Source organism: Urocitellus parryii, chromosome 5 (assembly GCF_045843805.1).
Source record: "Urocitellus parryii isolate mUroPar1 chromosome 5, mUroPar1.hap1, whole genome shotgun sequence".
NCBI classification, from domain to species: domain Eukaryota; kingdom Metazoa; phylum Chordata; class Mammalia; order Rodentia; family Sciuridae; genus Urocitellus; species Urocitellus parryii.
In genome coordinates, this window is record NC_135535.1 from 41,439,296 (window position 1) to 41,461,640 (window position 22,345).

The 22,345-nt window shown below is 33.3% G+C and overlaps 1 protein-coding gene across 10 annotated transcripts in view; it reads left to right on the forward strand.

Moving 5' to 3' along the window:
• The window catches only part of Osbpl8 (oxysterol binding protein like 8), a 171,644-nt gene that overhangs the window by 119,156 nt on the left and 30,143 nt on the right, over positions 1 to 22,345 (forward strand). For all 10 annotated transcript variants that reach the window (XM_026396999.2, XM_077799266.1, XM_026396998.2 and 7 more), the window contains 8 exons: positions 3,680 to 3,750; positions 11,274 to 11,351; positions 13,183 to 13,284; positions 15,699 to 15,902; positions 17,161 to 17,245; positions 18,692 to 18,863; positions 20,707 to 20,944; positions 21,600 to 21,784. In XM_026396999.2, coding sequence (XP_026252784.2) covers positions 3,680 to 3,750; positions 11,274 to 11,351; positions 13,183 to 13,284; positions 15,699 to 15,902; positions 17,161 to 17,245; positions 18,692 to 18,863; positions 20,707 to 20,944; positions 21,600 to 21,784 — 1,135 coding nt within the window. The remainder of the gene's footprint in view (positions 1 to 3,679; positions 3,751 to 11,273; positions 11,352 to 13,182; positions 13,285 to 15,698; positions 15,903 to 17,160; positions 17,246 to 18,691; positions 18,864 to 20,706; positions 20,945 to 21,599; positions 21,785 to 22,345) is intronic.

Consider the following 22,345-nt stretch of genomic DNA (forward strand, 5'->3'; position numbering starts at 1 on the left):
TCCTGCAACAAAGGTGGATCTCTTTCTCTATGCCACAGATTAGGCTTGTAAATGGAATCATATGGTACTTTTTTTTTTTTTGATGGTGATAAGTGGCTTCTTTCACTCAATGTTATGTCTTTTTTTTTCTTTTTCATTACTGTGTAGTATCTTATTGTATGAACATACTGTAATGTATTCATTTATTCTACTATTAATAACCATTTGAATCAGTTCCAGATTTTGAATAGTATATAAAAAGCAGCTGTTACTGTTAACCTTCTTGTACTTCTCTCTTGATGGACATACATGCTAATTTCTGTTGGCTGTATCTAGGATTTGAATTTCTATGTGTTAAAATATATGAACACTCAGCTTTAGTGAAGGGAAAGTGAGGAACGAGAAACAGGTAAGCGAGATGGAGACCAGGCAGAGATACACTAGAGAATTTATTTGTCAGAGCTGACAAATAAAGGCCGTCTCTCTATAGTGGAGAGAGGGGCAAAACAGGCTTGAGTTCCAGGACTTTTACAGGGCAGGCTCAGGAATCAGATCCTGGTGGGTCCTAAGCCGGTGGTTAGGGGTTGGGTTGGTATAAGGGAGTGGAGCCTTTCTCAGAAACACCCTTGGGCAGGAAAGCAAAACTTTTTCCTCAAAATGGTGGTTTTCACTTAGGATGGCTGTCCAGATGCTAAGCAAGGATCTTACATTTAGTAGATACTGTCAGGTAGTTTTCCAGGGTGATTTATGCCACTTTATACTCCTGCCATTTATGAGTAGGATTCCAGTTACTCTACATTCTCATCCATACTAGAATGGCTTTAGTTCTTTTAATTTTAATTTTGATAGGCATGTTGTTTCTGTCTCATTTGTGGGAAGGGAGAGAATACTTAGAAAAGAATTTGCCACCCCAAATCATTAAAAGTAAATTTGGTAAAACTTGTAATCCGAAACTGTTCTTCATTATTGATAGTGTTCAATAATACATACTTCAGGATTTTGTCCACAAATGTAACTACTCTAAAGGAGTAAAGTAATACCTTAAAATATATTTTAAACTAATTCTGAATTCTCACACATTGTAGAAAATAAATAAAAGCTCAAGATATATTTTGACAGAGCTCCTTTGGCTTCTTATAAATGTATTTTCATGACTGACTTAAGGTAAAGATATTTTACACACTTATAGGAAACCAGCTTTATTCAGCCTAATGGAAGAGTCCCAAGTATGATATTTTTCTCTTTGCTTCTTGGAATTTCCCTTGGGAACTGTTATGATTTGAATAGGAAGTATTCTCCTGAAAGCTCCTATGTTAATAGGGGAAGAATTGAAAGGAATTTATTAGAATGTGAAGGCTGTAACCTAATCTGTCCATCCTAGTTTGAATAGACTAATTGGGTGGTAACTCTAGGCTGATGGGGAGTGACTGGAGGAGGTGAGTCACTGGGATGTGGCATGGGTGGGCCTGGAAGGGGTTATTTCTCCTCTGCCCCTTTTCTCTGTCTCTCTGATTCCTATGAATGGAGCACCACTCTCCCACCACACCTTTTTGCCAAGATGTTTGCCTCACCTTGGGCCCAGAGCTATGGAATCAGCCCACCGTGGACTGAACCTCTGAATCATGAGCCAAAATAAATTTTTCCTCCCCTAAGTTGTCACAGCAACACAAATTTGACTAAAATAAATTTAACATACAGCTTTGCAGTATTTTCATTTTAACACTTTCATTTTTATATGTTCTTTGCATTTTACACTGATGAACTACGTTTTTTACCTTTAGTTGAAACTCAAGGCACTTGACCAAACTTGGATATTTTAGGAAGCATTTTGCTTTACTCTTCTATAATTAAAGTAACTTGGAAGTCATCAGAACCTGATTATAAGATAATCGTGATTTGTAAGTTTAAGGTATATAGACTTTTAGAATGAGATTAATTTGTTGAGTTTGACAGATAATATATAATCTAGGTTTATGGATGTCCTTTTCCAACACTTGAAACTTTCTGTAGACATATTTGTACTTTTAAAAAGTTTATTCTGACTTCCAACTTTGTTTTCATTTGCTGTCCTATTTATTAAAAATTTGTGAGCTGGACATAGCGGTGCATACCTATAATTCCAAAGATTTGGGAGGCTAGGGCAGGGTCTAGGTTAGCCCCAGCAATTTAGCACGATCCTGTGTCCCCCCACACCTCACAAAAAAAAAAAAAAAAAAGAAAGAAAAAGAAAGAAAAGGAAGGAAGGACTGGAAATGTAGCTCAGTGGTAAAGCACCCCTGGGTTCAATTCCTATTACCAAAAAGTAAATAAGTAAATAAAATAAATAAATGATAGAAATAATATGTGAATATAGATAAATGAACTAGGCATTTTTCTTAATCTAATAAATGGATTGATCTAGATTCAGGTAAAACTAAAATAACACTAGAGTAATTAAGTATGTTTCTGTGAGATTTTTTTCATTTACAATATATATTTAAAGAAAACATGAGTTCTCTTGCACATATGTTTAGATCTTGGAAGTAACTTAGGTTAGTCATTAGTATTAAAAATTACTTTGGAGCTAAAGAGAAATTAAGGAACATTCTGGTCTGGAAGCATTTCCCCCACCTACATTGTATATGCCAAGTTGTGTACTCATTCCAGGGAATAAATATCATTAAACTCTAAAAAAAATTACTTATAACTGTTTATTGCTTTGAATAAAACTTCAAAAAAATTTTAATTGAATTGTGTAACTCTTTGGTTTACCTTATACTGAATTTTCAAATTTCTTTTGAGTTTTCATTTAAAATTTCATGTAATATTTATGGAAGTTTTTTCCCCTAGTATTAGGATTGAGTGATCCTTCTTTCCAGAGGAGGGGGGAAAAGGCTCTTTTTCATACTATAGAAATAACTTAATAAAACATCTGAATTAAAAAATAATGGATGGTCTTAGCTATTATGAATCAAATAGAAACAATAAGTGGTATTATTGATATACTAGAAATAATTTTCAAATGCTTCAAGTACTCATACTATAATCATACATTTATTTTTTAATAAAGGCTTCTTTGGAACTAGAATAAATAATTATAGGGAGGGATTAATATTACCTGTCCTCAAAAATAGAATGATTCTCATTAAAATGTGTACTTTTTTTATGCTTGTCATATATAATTTTTAGTAGTAACATTTCTTATTTGAGCCCTCCTGAGCTGGAATGTTCATCCTGCCTCAGACTCTCAAGAAACTGGGAGTGCATGCTATTGTACTCAGCTTCGGTTTTTTAAAAAGTATATGTATCTCTCACTCCAGATTTATATTCCCATCTTCTTTTATCACCTATTTGTAATATTTTTATCGTTTGACAAGAGATGAAAAGTATGTTGGATTTATTCTTTCAGTTTAGGATTCTTTGTTGGAAATGGGCACACTACAATAAAGGCTCTATGAGGGCTGATTTCATATATAGTGCTCTAGGAGTACAGAAAAGAGCTATTTAGTTTAATGTTGGAGGGTTTTAGGAAATATTTCATCGTCTCTCTGAACCTGAATTAATTTATATGTACAGTCTAGGCCTCCTGTACTGATGTTATATAAGATAACGTATACTTGAAATTGAATGACATATATGTATATTTAATTTTTAATATTAATGACTATATATGTTCAAAAGTAGTAATACTGAGATATTGACCTTTTTTTTTTCCCCAAAGGTTTTGAAAGAGGGAAAGAAGAGAATTCTCAAAATAAAGATGACTCTTCACTTTCTATATCAAAGAGCAAGGTAAGTATCTTGTTATCCCCAAATATATAATTATGACATTTTTGTAATATTTAAGATGAGGGGATTTCAACTAACATCCTGTCAAACTTTTATGAGATATTTTTATTTTGGTATGTCTAAGCCATATAGTATGTATTTAAAAAAAATATTCTACTGGGTCTGATTTAAGCACTCTTGGTTAATGAAAAATAGAGCTGATTGGTAACCATTGTTTTCTCCAGAGTAATATTTTTTCTGGTGTGTGTAGTACAACAGTACTTCTCAAACTGGAGACTCGGGGTTCCATTCAGAGAGAGTCTCAGGGATATTGTCTTTTTTAAAAAAATTCTTTAGTGTTCAGAGTTTATTTACATGAAAAGAACATACATACACACACATACACATACACACACACACACACATGCACACACGTACGTTACTGTTTCCCCCAGTTAATGGCCAATAATCTTAACATTAATACCTTACAATAAAAATATATTTTCTTAAAATATGGCATAGTTTTCTAAATAAATATTTCTCAAACTAAGATATTTATACATATTCTTAGGTCTAAGATATTTATACATATTCTTAGGTCTATTGGGAGTTTTTTCTTGAAGAATACATACTCAAATTTGAGAAACACTATAAGGACGCCATGGTTTCCCTGTGTGTTTGCTGTTCATTGAATTTTCTAAAATTTGTCAAGAAATTTGACTTTTGATTGCCCTTTCTGATCAAATTTAGTATTAGCAGGAACAGCTTTTATGTTGTGGAATTAAATCTTAGTGACTGTAAGAAACTATTTCATAAGGCAGTGAATTCTCTGCTATTCTCAGCAGGTTTTGCACTTATTCTGGGGAGTGATTGAGAGGATTGCACAATATCTTTTTATGTATGATTTTATATGAATGCTATTCACACTTTTCAAGTATTCATTACATAAAGTCCATCTATCAATGTGTGTAAAGTATTTAAGATGGAAGTTTTAACTCTACATTGTGTTTATATAATATTCATGAGAAATGCCATGATAAGATACGGAAGATTTCTTTTCCTACCCATTGCTAGGTTCATGGCTGAGACCCCTTTAACAAAAGACAGATGAACAAGAGAAAAGAAACTTTATTTAATCTCAGTTCTATTTAATACCGCAACCTTCAGAAATGAAGACCCATAGAAATGGGGAAATCTGTGTGTTTCTGCTTTGTTTTGATAAAAAGTATATGGTCATATTATAATTGGACAAAGAGGGTTATGATCTAGTGGCAGCAAACTGGGGAAACTCAGCAAGGCTGTTTATTCATATTCTTCTTGGGGTCTCTACATCTTTGGATCCTTTTTTCTGATCATAGGGAAAGCATCTGTCTCAGAGGAGTATTAGAGAAAGTTTTTGTGGCCTACTTCAGGGGAAAAAGGAAAGAGAAGGTCAGAGTAATTTTCTGCCTTCTACAGTTTTCTCAGTTTCCTTCATGCTAAATACACAATATGCCAAGATGCCATTTTTTGGAGTAGTGTCAACTGAGCCCTTTCAGTCATTTTACATGATCTGTGTAATTAAAGAAAATAAAAGAAGAAATCATGTGTTTTGACTGCCACAACTAGAAATACAGTGGAATTTATAGTATTTTTTAAAACTTTATTTTCAAGCAATTAATAACACTTAAACGCGAAAACCTACATACTATAGCCACCTATTTGTCACTCATCTGTAGGTTTTGAAGGGTAGGGTAGGGTTGGGACCCAAATAGGAACATTGCATATCTTAATGAAAGCAATGTGTATTGATGAGAACAAAACAAACAGTAACAAATGAAAATTCACTACAGGAATTCAGCAACAGATTTGAGCAGGCACAAGACAGAATAAACAATTGAAATTATCACATCTGAGGAGGATAATTCTCTCAGAGAATTATGCTTTGTTTAAAAGATAGCTTAGTCATATGTGGATCTTTAAATTTTATTAAAATAAATTTCAAAATTCAGTTTCTCAGTTAATCTGGTCATATTTCTCATGCTCAATAACCACATATAAAACTTCTATAATTTAGGAAGTTCTACTAGATAGTGCTGTTTTCACATCAAGAGAGTGTTTCAGTCTTTAATCCATTATCTATGAGTTTTTAGGTGCTCATTACAATGATATTAATAGTTACTTTTTGTTAAGTTTATTGCAATACCATTTTAACTCATAACAATCCTAGTAGACAGGTTTCATTTGGCCCAATTTTATAAGTAAGCCAGCTCACTTATAAGTGAGCTCAGAGAAATTAAGTACCTCTTCAAAGGTCAGAGTAACTTCTAAGTGGTAAAACTAGAATCCAGAGTGGCTTCATGAAAAGGAGATAGGATCCACCTTTCAGATTGTTATGTAGAAAGTTCCTGGCAAAGTACCTGGTTAATAATTGGTGTTTACGAATTCATTTTCTTATTTTGAATAAAGGATTAAGTGAATCAGTGAGATTCTTAGCATGGTAACTATTTGGCATAAGTAAAATTATACTCATCTTGTCACTTTTCAAGAGCCGAAACTTACTAATTCTCTTCTAACTTGGATTTAATCTTACTTTATCCTGGAGATCTATATTAGCTAGTTTGTTCCTAAATATTTTAACATGTAACTCACTCTATTGTTTTTCGCAACAACTGTAAAATTTATACATTCATAACTAGGCCTTATTTCATGGCATTCTTAAGATTCTTATTTGTACTTAAGTAATTTTGGGTAGCAAAATTTCACAGTTTTTCCTATGATCTATATAACTGATATCAACAAACAATTTTAACTTTATGCTTTTACGAACCTTATGCAAAAAGTATAAAAACTGTCAAAAGATGTGGGTTTTAATGTTATTTCTTAAAATGCATAATTAGAACATTAAGCACAATGAAATATACCCTCCTCATCCCCAAAACATTTTTAAAATGAAGGCAATTCCTTTTTCTCATGTGTCTTTGCCTAGGTCTTTTCATCATATGAATGAGTGAATTTAAAAAGTTCAGTTAATCAGATTATCCCAAAGTATCATTTTAAAATAAATTTTTAATTGTCTATCTCAATGAAAGTTAAGAGCCAGCATAATTAAAGTGTCTAGTGAGATAAAAGGAGTCCTGTTACAAGGATGAGGAGTTTCTGAGCCTAGATCTTTTTGAGTCTCCAAACATCTATCTACTTGCCTGGAGGTGTCATAAGTTATCTATTACTTACTTTAAAAAAATATCTTAACTTGAATATTAAAAAAAAATCATTCCAGTCTAAAATATCTTTGTAATAACAGTAATTAATCATAGTTGTTCCTTATAAAGGTCATGATGAAAAAGAAGCTTAGTTTAGTAAAATAGTTTCAAAAAAGATGGTTTTTGGTTGATTGATTGTATTTCTTCTGTGATACAGTCAACCGATAAACATGAAAAAATGTTCATCTCTATCGATTAGAGAAATGCAAATCAAAGCTACTCTTAAGATTTCATCTCACTCCAATCAGAATGGCAATTATCAAGAATACAGGTGTTGGTGAGGATGTGGGAGAAAGGTACACTCATACTTTGCTGGTAAGACTGCAAATTTGTGCAACCACTATGGAAAGCAGTATATAGATGCCTCAGAAAACTTGAAATGGAACCACCAGTTGACCTAGTTATCTCACTCCTCAATCCATACCCAAAGGACTTAAAATCAGTGTATTATAGTGACTCAGCCACATCAATGTTCATAGCAGCCCAGTTCACAGTAGCTAAACTGTGGAACCAACCTAGATGCCCTTCAGTAGATGAATGGATAAAGAAACTGGTGTATATATATATACAATGGAATATTACTCAACTTTAAAGAAAAATGAAATTATGGCATTTGCAGGTAAATGGATAGATTTGGAGAATATCATGCTAAGCAAAATAAGCCATTTTCCCAAAACCAAAGGCCAAATGTTCTCTCTTGTAAGTGGATGCTGATCTATAATGGTACAGGGTGTGTAGGAGAATGGAAGAAATTTGATTGGGCAAAGGTGGGGGGAGAAGAGGGGAAATGGGGCAGGAAAGATGGTTGAATGAGATGACATCATTACCCTAGGTACATGTATGACTGCACATATGGTGTGACTCTTCATCATATACAACCAGAAAAATGAAAAGTTATACTCCATTTGGGTACAATGAATCGAAATACATTCTGCTGTCATATGTAACTAATTAGAACAAATTTTAAAAAGTTAAAAAAGAAAGTTTTGGTGAGGATGTGGGAAGATATACTCATACACTGCTGGTAAGACTGGAAATTGGTGCAACCACTAAGGAAAGCAGTATGGAGATTCTTCAGAAAACCTGGAATAGAACCACTATTTGACCCAGCTATTCCACTGCTTGGTTTATAATCAGCATACTGCAGTGACACAGTGCTTATAGCAGCTCAATTCACAATAGCTAAACTGTGGACTCAACCTAGATGCCCTTCCACAAATGAATGGATAAAGAAAATATGGTACATTATACACAATGGAATATTACTCAGCCTTAAAGAAGAATGAAATTGTGGCATTTGCAGGTAAATGGATGGAGTTGGAGAAGATCATGCTGAGCGAAATAAGCCAAACCCAAAAAACCAAAGGCCAAATGTTTTCTTGATAAGTAGATACTAATCTACTGGGGCGGAGCTGGTGAAGGAACTTTGGATTGTGCAGAAGGGAATGAGGGGAGAGGAGCCGATATGGGGATGGGAAGGACTATGGAATGAGACAGATATTATTACCCTGTATACATGTATGATTACATTACCTGTGTGACTTTACACTATGTTCAGCTAGAGGAAGGAGAAATTGTGCTCCATTTCTGTACAGTGTGTCAAAATGCATTCTAGTGTCATGTGCAACTAATTAGGACAAATAAAAAAATTAAAAAGATTTTTTTAAGATTTTGTTTTTTTAAAGGTGTATTGATTCAGAAAATGAGGTAATGATGTATGGGAGATAGAACTTGGTCACTGGGTCATTGTTTTGTCAGAAGTGGACTGTACATATGGCATGACTCCTGGAGGTCTATGTACTCTGATTTACCTTGCTCCCGTGATATCCTTCTGGCCTGCTTGTTCCTGTTATAGTAGAATCTTTTAGAAATAATCAAGTCAGATCTTGTCATTTGCAGTTGTTGGGAAAACATTTCCTCTTATTCATAAAGATAAATATTATATTTAAGTCTGGTTGAGATATTGTATGAATAGTTTTAAAATGTGAGAAATCAATAAAGTGTAATTACAAGAGCATGAGACTAGGAGTTAGTCCAGGGTAAACATTCGTGTTTGTCTATTGGTGGCTGGATGACTCTGGGAAGATAATTCAATCGTTGGTCTTCGTTTACTTATTCGTAAAGGGGGGGATATTACTACTATCTCATGGGGTTGCTTTTGAATATTAAAACAGTGCATAGAAAAGTATTTAAAATAGTATTTGGTAAATAGTAAACAACTATTAACTTTTATTAACTTTTAAGGTAATCTTCATTTAATATTACTTAAGAACTACCTTACAGTACACATAATTTTCCTGTTAAGTTGTGGGAAATTAAATTTCATGAACATTTTAAACCATCATATTCCTCTGACAGCAGCCATACCATCTTTGGGTTCCCAAGGCCAATAAGAAGACAGAGAACTGCTTAACTGAAGGAATTTGTACAATTCTTTCGTATCACAATGCATGCCATCCTTATCATGGTAATAAGCAATGTGATGTTTCAAGCCCAGTTTTTAAATCAATAATTTTAACAAAAGTTCAGCCAGGTTGGTCCCCCACTTTTATGTTAGTTCCCTTTTGATGCATCAGTTACTCCTACCATAATCATAACCAATATTGTATTTCACATTTTTATTTAATTTTTATTTTTAGTGTCACAGTTGTTTTCATTTTATTAGTTGATTAAAATTTATTTCTTCAGGTGACTGGATGTCATTAATCAGTAAACATGGTATCTGTCTTCATGGGTCTTAAAATTGAGAGTTTGCACCCAACAGTTTTCATCCTTGATTTTATCTAGTGATATGATGCAGATTTGACCATTCAACATTTGAAAACCAAGTAGCTGGCATTTTTAGCAGATGAGAGAAATACCTAGATTAGATCATTGTAATTTATATAGTGTTTAAACACCAGTATTCTAAGACTCTGTTTCTTCCTACCTATACAGTGAACCTAGATTGTTTGAATGTCTTAAATTTACTTCCACATTTTTAGTTTATATTTCACATTTTTATTAAATTTTTAAAGTGTCACATTTGTTTTCATTTTATTGATTAAAATTTATTTCTTCAGGTGACTGGATGTCACTAATGAGTAAATATGATGTCTGCCTTCATGGGTCTTAAAATTGAGAGTTTGCATCCAACAGTTTTCATCCTTGATTTTATCTAGTGATATGATGCAGATTTGACCCTTTGACATTTCAAAACCATATTTGGATTAAGTCCCTTGTAATGTCCTTGCTCTATGAATATTGCTAAGAACATCAAGTACTTTCTCCTATGTTGAACAATAGATAAAAATAACAATTAGAGGACATGAAAGGAGTATGTTTAATTTTGTTGTCCCATGATTAATAGACACAGCTTGTAGGTTTATGCTTTCCTACTGTGGTGAAAGATTAGTGGTACTGGATTAGGAGACCCAAGTTCTGATCACTGCTATGTTAATGATGATAAGTTTGGAAAAACAATCTCCCTGAACCTCCCTTTCATAACTTATAAAACAGAGATAAAACTGCCTCTTATTCTCATTTTTCAAGGTTATTATGAAGATTAAATAAGAATGTGAAATATCAACTGAAAGTCTGGAAGCAAATTTAAGACACTAGGTCCCTGGATAGGTAGGAAGAAGTAGACCCTAGGAATATTGGTGTGTAAACACTGTCTGAATTACCGTAGTCTAATACTAATTTCTGAAGACTATTTCTTCTCATTGGAGGAAGACTAGTTATAGGGTAGTGTATGCAGCATCATGATAAAATATTCATGGTATGTTTTTTTTATTTAGAATACTTTAATTGTTAAAAAAAACCATTGTTTTGGCTTACTTTATCCTAATAATAATTACACAATTGTGTGTATTCTTAGAAATACTCTGAATAATAGAATGGAAAAATTTGGAAATGCTCTTTACTTAGCTTCACATTGCAGGTCAATTTTTTACAAGTTTTTACTTTTGAGTATTTGTAGGTTTAACATTTAAAAAAATATATTTTTAGTTGTAGATGGACACAATATCTTTATTTTATTTATTTATTTTTATGTGGTGCTGAGGATCAAACCCAGTGCTTCTTTATACATGCTAGGCAAGCACTCTACCACTGAGCTCCACCTGCAGCTCCTGACATGTTTTAAAAAAAACAAAAAAACACAAATACTATATAGGGAAAACCAGTATTTGAAAATCTACTTTTATTTATGATAGTGGTAAATGGGAAGAATGTGAGAAGCATAACTTTAAGTTCTATATGACATGTGTAGATTAAATGAAGGTTTTAATTATTTCTCTTCTTTTCAATTCTGTGTGATTTTAGTCTGAATCTAAACTTTATAATGGCTCAGAAAAGGACAGTTCAACTTCAAGCAAGCTCACAAAAAAAGAATCTCTTAAGGTTAGTTTCCATAATTATTTCTGGAAAATAACTTATATTATGCTTAGTATGTGCTTTTGAAAGCAAGCTATTAAGAAATATTCATATGCATTCCTAAAAGAGGATTTAAAATACCTCAAGGGACAGTTGAACAGGGACACAAAGAAAATGTTGTTATTTGTATGGTCAAGGAAGTCAGATGATGAGACTGCTTGATAATTGTCCAGAGAAGCCTGCTTTAAGGACCTGGTATCTCTTCACAGGTGAGTGGGCATATCACCGTGTTGAAACACCTGTTAGGAATCACTGGTACCCATGAAATTACATTTTGCTAACTGCCTGGTCATTTGCTAAATTTGACCCATGAGTGGATGGATATATTTTGTTTGACCTGAATCACATTTTAAAATTTTGAGACAACAATTTAAAGTCCAGATTTCCTATTTCTCTTAAGAAATATGTAATGTTAGACTTGTCTTACTCAATGGTCTTAGAAGCTGAAGTTGAAGGAATACATGATTTTAACTGTCTCCTGTCCTTAGTTAGTATGTTTTACCTATTGTATTCCATACCTAGCTAGTCCTGTATACATTTGCATTTGCAATCTCATATTAAATCTGTTAATTTAGATACACATATTTAAAAAGACCAAAAGTCTAATGTTTTGGGGGTATAAAATTATTAAAATTTTATTCTGCATGTGTAGTCTCTTTCCATTAAATGGAACTTTTCTGGTAGAAGATTTTATATTGTAATTTTTGAAAAATGTAGTCACCAATAGGTTGTCATTACTCTTCCTATATCCAAATGTGAAGAAAGCAATAATACTTTATTAATTTACTGCTGCTTTCCCACATTATCTCGTAAGTAACTTAATTATGAAGGTAAAACTTTGATCTTCTGAGTGCATTAATTTCATCCATGGTTTTTTAATTGTTTATATCTTACATTTTAGTATTAGGAAAGAAAACAAGGCTTCATTTGCAAATAATTGCAGCATTGTTTCTAATAAACAAAAACTAGTAGCAAAGTAGATTGCTATCCTTAAGAGAATTCATTAAAAAACAAATGGTACAATATAACCTAAAAGTACACAGCATAGCTTTGAGAGGCAGTCTGCCTCTGTTTGAATCCTGACTCCACAATTTCCTATGTTCCTGGACAAGGTACTCTCTCTGCCTCAGTTTTTTCATTTGTGCAATAAGGTTAATAATAGTTCTACTTCAAAAAGTTATTGTGATGTTTAAATGAGGTAATTGGAATACAGGTGAAGAAGCCCTTGATTGGTTCATAGATTGTCATCAATGTTAGCTCTCTCATTATTTTTTCCTACTAGGAATCCTATGGAGTAATTAAAAAAAAATAAGATAGTCATGCAGTCTCCAAAAAAATATTAAATGGGAGAAATTTTTTATGTGTTAAAAAAAGAACTACAAAGGCTATGTATTTCTATAGATTGTATACATAGAAATAAGTCTGAAAGTATGGTTTTCCAGAAGGTTAACTGGGGCTAGTTCTGGGGATTGGAAGAAGATGGAATGTAATAAAGAGTTTAGCTTTGTGCTGTTTGAAATTTTTGCCATGAGATTGTATTCATGTATGTTTTAATTAAAAAGAGATAAAATTATTTTTAAAGCCATAGAAAACTGAACCAGTAATCAGAAAAGCTAGTTTTAAGCCATGGAGGTTTTCTAAAAATTTCTCCCAGATATAAAACAGCCATCCAAATACATGATAACTTTTTTATGCTCATGAGGCTTAGCAGTTCATAGACTACATTCTCTAGACCTAAAAAATTGAAAAAAAATGCTTCCATTGAGTTTTTAATTTTTCCATTATTTATATAAAATAGGTGCAAAAGAAAAATTACCGAGAAGAAAAGAAAAGAGCCACGAAGGAGTTGCTCAGTACCATCACAGATCCTTCTGTTATTGTTATGGCTGACTGGTTAAAGGTCAGTGAGTTTGCATCTTGAGTTCAGCTTGCTGTATATTTACCTACTAGAATGGAAAAACCCAGAGTGTACTGAAAGCCCAAAGACACTTGCTAGGTGATCCTTGTTCACTGGTGAGCAAATTATTAAGTGTATCTCAGAGGTTTTATGTTCCAATCTTAATGGGGAGAAGGAACTTTAATATCTCTCTTAACCATAGGATCAAATATGCATAGCATTTCTTTTAAAAAGACTTTTGTATGATGTTATGTATGATGTTAAGTATTTTGCTTACTACTCAAATTATTGTTGTATACTTTTCATATGCATTATTGAGGAAAAAATGAGGCAAAGTTAATATAAAAGTTACCATTTGAAAAGTATTAGTTAGACATACATATTGCTACTTCCATATGCTATTCTTTTGACCTCTGGTTATTTTTATTTTTATTTCCTTTTCTCTCATCTCAGTCACTCTATCCTCTTCCTCATTTTTATCTGAGGGATATCTGGTAAGAATCTTTCAAACTACTCTTTGTAGGGCTGGGGATATCTCAATGGTAGAGTGCTTATCTAGCATGCATGAGGCCCCAGGTTCAATCCCCAGCACTGCAAAAGAAAAGCAAAAAAAAAAAAAAAGAATAAACTTATAAGATTTTAATTCCCAGAAATTTGTTATACCTAGCAGTACCTAGCATTCACCTAAGATTCACCACATCCTTGAAGGCTTTCCAGTTTGCTCAAGAGTTGGTAAGACCTCCAACCTAATAACCCTTATGAAACCTATTAAGGAAGTTCTCACTAAATTGGCAATCTAATGGTAGTTTCCCTGACAATTTAAGTAACACCAAGATTGTCTTCAATCTTACACTGAAAACACCTTCTGGTTTAATTTGGCTCTACTTAGAAATGTTTTAACTCCAGATCTCACTCCCCACCCCCTACTGGCTTTTTAAAACACTTCACTGGCTTTTTAAAACCTACATTCTGGTAATTTGTCCTCTGTGACATATTGTCTTTACCATCGAGTGACATATTGTCTTTACTATAGAGAATTTTATCTGAGGGTAATTCCTTTCCTTTTACTTCTTTTGTCTTACCATCTCTTTTACATGTATATCTACCTTTTTCTTAAAATTTTTCACTTTTCTTATACCTGGCTCCAAATTACCCCTTTTCAATTTTTCTCATTTAGAATTACTGCAGTATATCTATTTGGGGGTTAGGAAATCCTACATTTATTTCATAATTTATGTAAGTACCTCAAGAGAACAGATGCTTTAAAGTAAATAAAAGTGAGGATAATTCCTATTTTTAAAATTTCTAAATTTTAACATTTTCAATATTGTGAATTCAGTAAGTTGCCTAGAAACAATTTTAATAGATTTTAGAAATAGAGAATGATTGAAAATAAGTATAGGCTTATTAACATAGCATTAAAACTTAGGATAAGGAACATTTTATGAGAAGATTCATGTAATTTGTGTTTTAAAATTTCCTCCAAGAAATTTACATATCATGCTTTATGTAATCACTAAAAACAGAGTAATTTTGGAAGACACTTTAAGGGTCAAGGAAGAGGTTCTTTCTCATTCCTACCATTCATCCACTAGAGAATTCCTGGTATGTGCCAGCAATGTTTTCAGCACTATTGATGCAGTGATAAGGGGGAAAGGTAGAAAAGGCAAAAATAACCATTTATTCACATAAAGCTACAGCTTTATAAATGCTACAAAAAGAACTGCAGTACTAGTATATTTTTTTTTAAAGAGAGAGAGAGAGAGAGAGAATTTTTTTAATATTTATTTTTTTTAGTTTTCGGCGGACACAACATCTTTGTTTGTATGTGGTGCTGAGGATCGAACCCGGGCCACACGCATGCCAGGCGAGCACGCTACCACTTGAGCCACATCCCCAGCCCAGTACTAGTATATTTTAATGGCTCCTGACTCTGGAAACTCTTCTACTTGGTACATTTTCTTTAACTGTTGAACTAGTCTTCTACTGAAACTTAAGTTGCTGCTGGGCATGTGGCTCATGCCTACAATCCCAGCTGTTCTGGAGGCTGAGGCAGGAGGCTTGCAATTTCAAGGTCAGCTTTAGCAACTTAGCAAGATCCTGTCTCAAAAGATCTTACAAAGTTAAGATCTCTTAATTCTTATTCTACCACTAAATCAGTGGTAGAATACTTGCCCAGGATGTTCAAGGCCCGGGGTTTGATCCCCAGCACTCTCCTCCCCATAAAGTCCTTACAAGTAGGAGCCATATTATTTCACATCTGTAGTCAGTGCTTGCCATGTGGTATCTTTTTAAAGAAATATAAAAAAATGTACATGCTAAGGATACTTTGAAATCCTATTTGCAATTATTCAGTTTGTATCTTATGGACAAGAAGAACAAATATTTATTCCTTAAATGAACTTATCTTTCTATAGATTCGTGGTACTTTAAAGAGCTGGACCAAGTTGTGGTGTGTGTTGAAACCTGGGGTGCTACTGATATATAAAACACAAAAAAATGGTCAGTGGGTTGGAACAGTCCTTCTGAATGCCTGTGAAATCATTGAGCGTCCATCAAAAAAAGATGGCTTTTGTTTCAAACTTTTCCATCCATTGGAGCAGTCTATTTGGGCAGTAAAGGTAATGTAAGCACTTTTCAAGGTAAAAAGTAAAGATAATTACGATAAATCAATCAGTTGATTTCTGTCTTCCCAGAACTCAAAGTTGTTCCTGTTTTTGAGAGCATTATTTCCTGTCTGTAATCACAATGTAACATGCACCAAAAGACTGTTTATCTTTAAGATCTAACTTGAACAATTTTTCCAGAAAATATTTCCCAAATTTATATTGCATTTTATTTCTCTTGTCCTTGGGGATTCAATTTATATTGTTTAGGTAAATTTTTAATTACTCTCTTTATAACACTGCATTATATTTACTTTTTCCTCTTCATCAGAATGGTAAGTACTCCTAAAACAGAAACTGCCATTTATTTTGTGATTTTTCCTGTAGTGATGTCAATGTGAGATGGGGAGTCTAGAAGCAGAAGCTGTCCTAGTTAAGAAAGGCAGCTCTAAGGATGGAACTCTGCATTTTTATAACTAAAGAGCACTACTGATGTCACTAATGTTCTGTAAAAGCAGAAGTAAGCAGGGAAGTAGAAGTGCCTTAGGTGATTAACTTTCAAGGCATTCTACAAGCAGTTGCCATGCAATACATACTAAATCAAGGATCTAGTTTAAATTTTTATAAAGTGATCTTTATTTTCTAAGAAGGTCCATTACCCTTGAATAAGGGTTGGAAGTTCTCTTTTAAGGAAAACCACCTGAGATTAGTGCTAAGTTCAAGTAGCTTCACTTTGTGTGTTTGTGTGTGTGTGTGCATGCACGCTCAGTTAGACAATATCCATACACACAAAAAAAGACCTGAACTTTTAATCTTTAGTTCAGTAGTCATTGTAGCAATAAATTTAGTATTACAGAGTTAGTTCCATTCTGGGCTTAGGTAATTCTGTTTTTCTTGTGAACTATATTTACAGCTGTTTTCGCTAGACTTCTAGAAATTTAGTGTTTCTTATCTAGTGGTATTTGTGGAATGGAAATTCTCTGGGTTTATTATGGTAAATTTTAGGTCTCTTTAATGTGTAGGCAAAATGTAGAGATGATATTTAAGCGATTCTAATTATCATTTGTTTAGTTTTCTGTTAAGGAAGTGAATTTTTTGGAGAAAAAATCTTGCCTTAATATTTAACCTTTGCATTCTCAGGAAGAATGAGATTAAAGCTGGTTTGCTTTTAAATTAGAATCTATGCCTGCTTTAGATTATTGTAAATAATGATAGATAATACAAAGTTAAGATTTCTTAATTCTTATTATACACAATTTATTTTATTACTAAGGGTCCAAAAGGTGAAGCAGTTGGGTCCATAACTCAGCCCTTACCTAGCAGTTATTTGATCATCCGAGCTACTTCAGAGTCAGATGGTAAGTATAATTTTTGATGAACAGGATTTTGGTTTTCATTTTTAAGAGCTTTTTTATGTATCACTTTGTATTGTTCCTGGAGGAAGTCTGTGTTTAGTATGACTTGAAGTACAAATATTGGAACCATAAGTTACTTAGAATATTTTATGTGTTGCAAACTTGGTAGACAGAAATCTGACAGGAAAGAAACATCTTATAATTGAGCCATGTGTTAGCAGTTTAGTTTCCTTCTTCATCCTCCACTTACTCATTAATCCCTTTTTGACTTCTTAGTGTTCTTCTTGGTAAATCATAAAGTTTTACCATTTTTGGAGATACATTTGTTTATATTTCATCACTAAATAGTAACATTTATGAGACACATATACTGTTGGTTTTATTTTATGTAAAAAAATATTAAAGTACATAGTCTTTATTTTATACTTTATAACTTGATACCTCATTCATGAAGCAAATATGGGGAGAGCAAAACTTATTTATATGAAAGCAAGGTAACTTTAAAAGCTTAATAATTGATAATGGCTCTGTGCTTTTATGTTGCATAGTTTTTATTAGCTTGAAGTAGGGAATCTTCTAAGCTTTCAAAGCTGATTTTTACCAGAAGATTATTTTTAATTAAAATATGGACCTGAACTTTTGATATGAAAAGTTTTGTGTAGCAGATATTGCTATCAGATTTTAAAACAAATATATTTGAATTTGGAGAGCACTTAAAGATATATAAACATTTTTCTGCTAATGCAGTTCTGATTTAAAAAATAAATCTATTAATTTTTTCTTAACAAGTATGGCAGTTAGTGATAGCATTATATAGGCTTTTTCCTGACTTAAAAATTTTCTTTTTTTTTTTAAAGAGAGAGAGAGAGATAGAATTTTTCAATATTTATTTTTTAGTTCTCGGCGAACACAACATCTTTATTTTATTTTATCTTTTTATGTGGTGCTGAGGATCGAACCCAGCGCCCCGCGCATGCCAGGTGAGCGTGCTTGAGCCACATCCCCAGCCCCCCAAATTTTCATATATATAAGCATGATGGATGTTAAGCCTGGGAGCAGACCTCCTATTAATGACAAAACATTATTTCAGATAGCTTATTTACTAGTTGAAACATAACCCCTTCAATATATATTTGTACTTTGCTTGGTACCTTCAAATTATGCTACATCTTAATGTTCTAAGGTTTGGAAAATAAAGTTTATTCATTTTACTAGGTATTCTTGCTAATTCATGTTATGTCCTATTCATTTATCAGTAGTTTATAGATGCTTATTGTGTAAAAAGCTTTTGTAAAACAGATATTGCATTAGAAAATCTTAGCAAATTTTATGTTCATGTTAACTTTTCCAGTGTTTCTCAAAGAAATTATGGTATGTTTAAAGGTAATGAGACTATAAGATGGATGCTTTTAATTTCATTGTACTGCTTATAAATTTGTGTTCTTCTAGGAAGGTGCTGGATGGATGCTTTAGAGTTGGCTTTGAAATGTTCTAGTCTTCTTAAACGCACAATGATCAGAGAAGGAAAGGAACATGACTTTAGCATTTCATCAGATAATACACATGTGACATTGTATGGGTTATTACGTGCAAACAATCTCCACAGTGGTGACAACTTCCAGTAAGTAAATAGTAATTTGTATTGATTTCAGAGAGCATGGTGTGCACTAGATTATTTGGCAATCCTAGTATTTTAGTAATGTATGTAGATTAAAATCTGCCTATCTTCTTCTCATGATGTGGCCTAAAGCCTTTAAAATTTGTCTGCTAGGATCAGGTATAGAAGTGTATTTCCTTTATTCTATCCAATACTCTGTATTCCCCAGTTATAGCTATGCTAACTATTCAACCTTGGGCATAGGGTTCCTCTCATGAATTCTAGCTAGGCTCAGTGGCATTTGCCTGTAATCCCAGCAGTTCGTGAGGCTGAGACAGGAGGATCCTGAGTTCAAAGCCAGCCTCAGCAAAAGCTAGGTGTTTAGCAACTCAGTGAAATGCTGTCTCTAAATAAAATACAAAATAGGGCTGGGGATGTGGTTCAGTAGTCGAGTACCCCTGAGTTCAATCCCCAGTTACCACCTCCCCCCAAAAGAATTCTACTTCTTACTCTTTTTTCCTGCCATAATTCTATGTATTATTTAACAATCAGTTTCAATAACATCGTTTGTGAAACTTTTTCTGCCTCATAACAATGACATGTAATTTGTTGTTTTGTTGCTCTTCTATAGCGCTTTTTTTTTTTTTGTAATGGCAGAAGACTTCCTCTACATAGTATTTGTGGAATTTTCTCATATTGTTAAGCATTTTGAGCTGAAACTTTTTCCAGTTGGTGGTTTTAGCCCCTGGACCATTCATTGTAGTTAATACTAATAAATATTTCTCCAAGGAAACTGGGCATAAGTATAAAGGCTTTATTCAAGTGCTGATTTCTTTTGTTGCTTAGGAGGGAAAACATTAGCCCTTCCCTTTTCCTCCCCACATATTAGCTTCTACTCTGCAGCTTTTATTCCATTCCCATCAGAATTAAGGTTCTTTTTCTCAAGGTTAGACTGATGTTCAGCTCAGACCACAGGGAGTGGAGAGCATTTTTTTCCTAGACTTTTTCCTAACACTTTTTAAAACTTTAAAGCTTCTATTACCTAACCTTTAACCACCCTTTTCTGCAGACCCATAGTCTGAGGTTTAGTTAATCCAGAACCTGGAATCTGAATGAGATAGGACAGGAGTGAAGTAGGACCACTATAATATAGGAATGGGTGCCTGTTGACCTCTTCTGAAGTTTTCTTGCCTTTGGTACAGATTATTTACCCCTGTTCACTTTAAGTGAGAATAGGATGAATACAGCAGATTTTTCAATTTTATGCCAATAGATTGATTTCCTTAAGCTGAAGCTTACATTTCCTATTCTTCCTGGAGGATTAAGCCTATCAGACAAATATTAAATAGAATTCAATACAAATACTTAATCTTTTCCATTTTTTTCTTCTTATTAGACTCATTGTGAGTAGCTTTGTAGACTTTTACAGGTGAAAAGTCATAATTCATTTGAGTTCACTTGATAACCTGATGAACTTTTCTGACAGTTTTAAGACCAGAAGTGACAGGGAGCTTACTTGAAGGGATGATGCTTGCAAAACTATGGGGAAAAATCTAGCAAAGGGTAGTCTAAGATCTTGCTTTTGGAAGATTTTAGCCCAAAGAGTAGAAAGGTAAAAAGCTCAGAGTGTCATCTTTTAATGTCTCCCTAGATTTTTAGTTAACTTCTTTGTGCCTCTATATACTCATCTGTAAAATAATATTACCTATCTCCTAGGGTAATTTTGAGGATTAAATGAACTAAACTATATAAAATACAACAGTGACTAGTACATAGTAAATTCAAAATAAGTGTTACATTTTATTCTAATTTATACATTAAGTATTCCTAACTTCTTTTATTCTTCTTCCTAAATAATTCTCCTAAGGTTAAATGATAGTGAAATTGAACGACAGCATTTTAAGGACCAAGATATGTACTCTGACAAATCTGATAAAGAAAATGATCAAGAGCATGATGAGTCAGACAATGAGGTGATGGGGAAAAGTGAAGAAAGTGACACAGATACATCAGAAAGGCAGGATGACTCATACATTGAACCTGAGCCTGTTGAGCCTTTAAAGGAGACCACCTACACAGAACAGAGCCATGAGGAACTTGGAGAGGTAAAGGTCTATTTTTTTTTTTTTTGAGAAGTTCTGGCTTCCTAAAGTCATTGCAGTTTCCAAATGATATTGTAGATATTATTTGCTTGAAAGAGAATATTTGCATGGTGCCTATGGTTATATACATATAAAATATATCAGGATTTATAAACAAACATACACACTTATATAAATACCAATATAGTCTATTAAATTTAAAGTTTATAAGAGTTGGATATACAGCTGAGTGGCAGTGTTGTCTAGCAAGCATGAGGCCCTGGGCTTGATCCCCAGTACCTTAAAAAGATTATATTTTCTTAAGGTTTGCATTTGAAGTAGGATACTGCGTGATGTCATTTCCAGATGCAAACTAAATTGCGAGGAAACATGAGTTTGTAATTTTCTTAACTATTGCAAGTGCTGAGAAGTAAATGTAGTATAAAACAATAGGATAAAGTGTTTAGAGTGGATCTTCCATATATATTGCTCATTTTGATGTCTCTCACAGCTCCCTTTTTAAGGTTTGATAGCTGTAGACTTTATTTATTATTTGAATTGTTTCCACCTTTTAAGAGTGCTTGGAGTAGTCCTGGAAAAAAATCATATTTTTAATATTAGTTGTCTTGTCTATATATCTGTGTGTGTGAAATAAATGTTTCAATATGTTTTGTTAAAGGCAGGTGAGGCTTCTCAAACAGAAACTGTGTCTGAAGAAAACAAGAGCCTTATCTGGACATTGCTGAAACAGGTCCGTCCTGGCATGGACCTGTCCAGGGTAGTTCTGCCTACTTTTATTTTAGAACCCCGTTCTTTTCTGGATAAACTTTCAGATTACTACTATCATGCAGATTTCCTGTCTGAGTAAGTATATTCTTATTTCTTAAAATAGAAGATGCGTCATGATTTTAGAGATTCTCAAGAATGCTTCTTTCACTAATTATACCTTTCCAAAGTTAGGCTGTAATGAATGATATACTTTTTTCTCTCTCTCTACCACTTCTATAGTCAACTTTAATAACAAGCATATTTAATACTTTGCTTTAATATTTCCATTTAGGAAGCTGAATGGAAAGATAACCAAATGAACATTGGCCCTTCACTGATTGGGGCTGAGGACCTCTAACAAAATTGTTCATGGGGCTCTTTGGCCACTGTTCAATACTGTAAATGCTAGGTGTTGTGCAGTGCAGAAATTCCAAAATGTGTGTGTATGTGTGTTTATCCCAATTTCTCACAGAACCCCTGGGCAGTTTGTCAAAGAATGGGAGAAATGTGGGGTAGGGGAAGTGACTAGATTAAGAAAAATAATTCTCAGGAATCAATTTACATGGTTGTTCTTGCTGTTTATTAAATATGAATTATGTTTTTCCAATCATATCTCTTATTTAGTTATTGAGTGATATATTTGAGGGAGAATTTGTG